At 29.8% G+C, this 3332-nt stretch overlaps 1 protein-coding gene across 1 annotated transcript; it reads right to left on the bottom strand.

Annotated features, from left to right (window-relative positions):
• Window positions 1-493: 493 nt before the first annotated feature.
• LOC116853751 (venom metalloproteinase 3-like) lies at window positions 494-3324 on the bottom strand. The gene is made up of 7 exons (XM_032834945.1): window positions 3244-3324; window positions 2885-3099; window positions 2318-2407; window positions 1839-2034; window positions 1427-1517; window positions 910-1039; window positions 494-667 (listed from the first exon to the last, which is right to left on the bottom strand). Exons 1-7 carry the CDS (start codon window positions 3290-3292, stop codon window positions 515-517), a joined length of 924 nt encoding a protein of 307 aa, XP_032690836.1. The 5' UTR covers window positions 3293-3324; the 3' UTR covers window positions 494-514.
• Between the last annotated feature and the right edge of the window lie 8 nt (window positions 3325-3332).

Below are 3332 nucleotides of genomic sequence, written 5' to 3'. Positions count from 1 at the left end.
TCATTGGACAAGAAGGATATATTTTTAAACTTATAAAAAAAACCAGACAACCTTTCTGACTACGAGTGTACAAATTAAACAAAACAGAACCCCATTATTTAATTAACCACGTAGAGGTCTTCATTAAAGAAGGTTGAAGAACGAACGATCGCGTGTAATCATTCATTTTAATATTTTTTATTATTTAATAAATTAATAATTTATTGGTTATTTGCAAAAAATCGTAAAATTTATCTTTGTTCAGTTTAACCTAATGTACAAGCACACAACAGAAATCCTACTTAATATTACGCCCTGCACCGCATCGCGCATAATTATTTGCCAGTCTTCTTTAACTAATAACTTAAAATTTTATGTAGTTGTTTGCGAAATGATAGAGATCTTTTGTATTGAGTTTGACCTAATTTATATGTGTAAATTCCCACTTATTATCAGATATCCTGTATATATCTTTATGCATATTAACAGACAACAGACAATAAACAATAAGGAATACAATAAAAGGTACGAACGCTTACCGCGTCATGACGACAGCCATGTCGTAAAAATCGTACGGAAATCTGTTTTCGCGATATAAATAATCCGCTGTACAACGCAAAGCACGATCTGAATCTACCATTGAAAGTTCGATGCGATTTTTCTCTAAACATGGAAGTGCATCGTCATCCTGTAGTAAAAAATAATATATCAAGTTTTACTTTATTACACTATTATATTGATAACAGGTACTAAATATGTAAATTATTTTACTAACAAAGTTATAGCAGCATTGTACATATTGATATTTTATAACACTAAACTTTTATATAATACCGGTATATGCGGACGCGCGCGTGCATATATGCATGAATTGAAGAAATAAATTTATATTTGTGAATCAAAATAATAGTAAAATAAATAGAAGCATACCTTAGCTATAACGATACCTGCGATATTGAATAATATCCTGGGAGTATTTAATAAACGATATCTCAAGTCGACGCCGTTCCAAAATGCCATGATATATTTTACGGCTCGACGGATGTTTTCGCCGAGAGTTCTATAATGAAGTAATTTATTTTTTTTTTAAACTTACGATTTATTATTCTGACAAGCAGATGATAATTATTATTAAAAAGAGTTTATTTCGTATATTTTTAAACAAATAATAGTGTACAATATAAATTAAGTAATTCAAGTAAACAATAACTAAAAGTAACGTTATTATTTTCTGCTCAACAATGTAACTGCAATATATAATATATGTAGTAGTTGTTGAGTGGGAGATTGTAACATTGGTATGATCTTACTGTTAGTTAATATTAACTAGACAATTTTCAAATAAAATTTCATTGACCCAGTAAAATAGCTAATAAATATTACTAACAAAATTATTACATTGAACTTAGTAAGTTATTCAATCTTATTATTGTATTTAAATACTTACTTGTACAACTTATGATCAACTATTACCAGTACCTCGGGATAAATAATCTCTGGTGCATCATGTTTTATTCCATCATCAGGATCCGATATACCTAAAAAATCAATATATTATTTTATCGTAGTTCATAATGCGCGAATTCGCGCGGCAAACGGTCAACAGCAAACATTCATAGAAGAACACTCGTACAAAAATAGAAATATATACAATTATATAAAAGTATATATAAAATATATATTTTCATATAATTATATATAAAATATTTATATATAAGTATATATAAATTATATACAGCGTGTCTGACGAAAGTAGATTGGACAATGATCGCATACAATTCACACATAATTATACGTAATGGTTCTTTACCGGAGAGATTCTAAAGTTCTATATATATGTAAGCATTTGTATAACGTACTGAAATCTTTGTATTGATCTCCCTTCAACGGTGGTATTTTGTACACTACGTGATGATGCGTGTAAGCGAAATCGTCTTCTTTCGTTATATTTTTAGTGTGATGCGGCTCGAGAAGCTTATGTCCACCATACGCGACCTCTTTCAAGAACCGTTGTGGCAAGGATTTTATAACGTAAGAATTTTTAATTACTCCGTTCTGAAATGTTTGCAATTTTTAATTTGCAAAATTCAACATGAAATACTTGTATACATAAATGTATACATAAATGTATACTTGTATACATAAATTGCATAAAAATATTTTGAATATTTAGTTCCTCTCATTCATTTGAGTCCATATAAGCGCGAACACGTATGTGTACGTATGAAAAAACGAAAACTATTATTTACGCTTTTTTTATACAAATATTGTTATTAACATTGTGGTCGGATTTTTATAGTTATTTCAAGATCGAAGTCTCAAAATATTTATTACTTACTATATGCACTTGACCATTGGAAGTGGGAGATACTAAAACTGCACTTGCTCCGTCTACGTCTTGGTACGCTACTCCTAATAATTTCGTAGCCTGCAACAAAAAGTGAAGAAACAACTTTTCATGTGATTTATAAAGATGTAAGTATTTAGGGTTGAGTAATGGCTAGTAAATCAGTTAAAAGTTAAGTTAGAAAGTTAATTATTTTTAACTTAAACTAGTCAATTAAAAATGTACTTAATTATTGTAACTTTAATTTATTAACTTTTTTATATGAGTTAAAATAATTTATTAATATTAAAATTATTGCGGGTTGCTTACAATGTGGGATAAAAAAAATGCTAACAGAATTTTTTTCTTTGAGTGCTTTTAGTTTCTTTTGTATGAAATCTTGAATACAAAATAGAGGGAAACGTTGATCCGTCACTCATAATAACCCAGATAGCACAGAGAATTTAAAAAGAATTCAGTCGTAAACAATCGCGATTTTGTGAATAATGATAACATTTTGCATGATATTGTTTTATGTTGAGAATGTCTGTATTTCGTTTCATCGCGAATTAAACTTACCCCACGTATTTGATCGTATCGCATTCCTTCGGGTGATTTTGGATCAGACGTGACAGTCCATACAGGTGTATTGTTACTGGCAAGCATACCTTCTGTGGGATGTAAATACATCTCGAGATTTTCTCTGAATGCTGCCAGTGTTATCTCGGACCCTTCTTCCGAATCGCTGTTTTTCGCTAGACGATGTTTTACTGGCACTATCTCATATTCGGGTACTAAAAGTCAATTTTTTAGCTGATGTTATAAATCATAATATTAAAGTTAACAAAAATATATTATGTATGTATTTTTTATATAATTTAGGAACGCACTACATACGTGTGCAAACAAATCTTTTTTTGAACGAAAATTCAACTTACCAAGATCATGTGGCGTGTGAAATACGGACATTACTTCGTCCGTCGTCATATATTCGTGCAACTGAAAATGCGTTCAAACGTGAAAAAAA

The sequence above is a fragment of the Odontomachus brunneus genome, unplaced genomic scaffold, assembly GCF_010583005.1.
Source record: "Odontomachus brunneus isolate Ranch 3 - 2012 unplaced genomic scaffold, Obru_v1 Obru_scaffold_678, whole genome shotgun sequence".
Classification (NCBI taxonomy): domain Eukaryota; kingdom Metazoa; phylum Arthropoda; class Insecta; order Hymenoptera; family Formicidae; genus Odontomachus; species Odontomachus brunneus.
This window is presented reverse-complemented; position numbering and strand designations above follow the sequence as displayed.

Excerpts from the sequence above, each read along its gene's own strand:
- LOC116853751 (XM_032834945.1), bottom strand. The coding sequence starts at position 3,292 with ATGACGACGGACGAAGTAATGTCCGTATTTCACACGCCACATGATCTT. Across the intron at positions 2,408-2,884 it reads GATACGATCAAATACGTGGG|GCTACGAAATTATTAGGAGT; the intron begins GTAAGTTTAATT and ends TTTTTGTTGCAG. Across the intron at positions 668-909 it reads CAGGTATCGTTATAGCTAAG|GATGACGATGCACTTCCATG; the intron begins GTATGCTTCTAT and ends TTTTTACTACAG.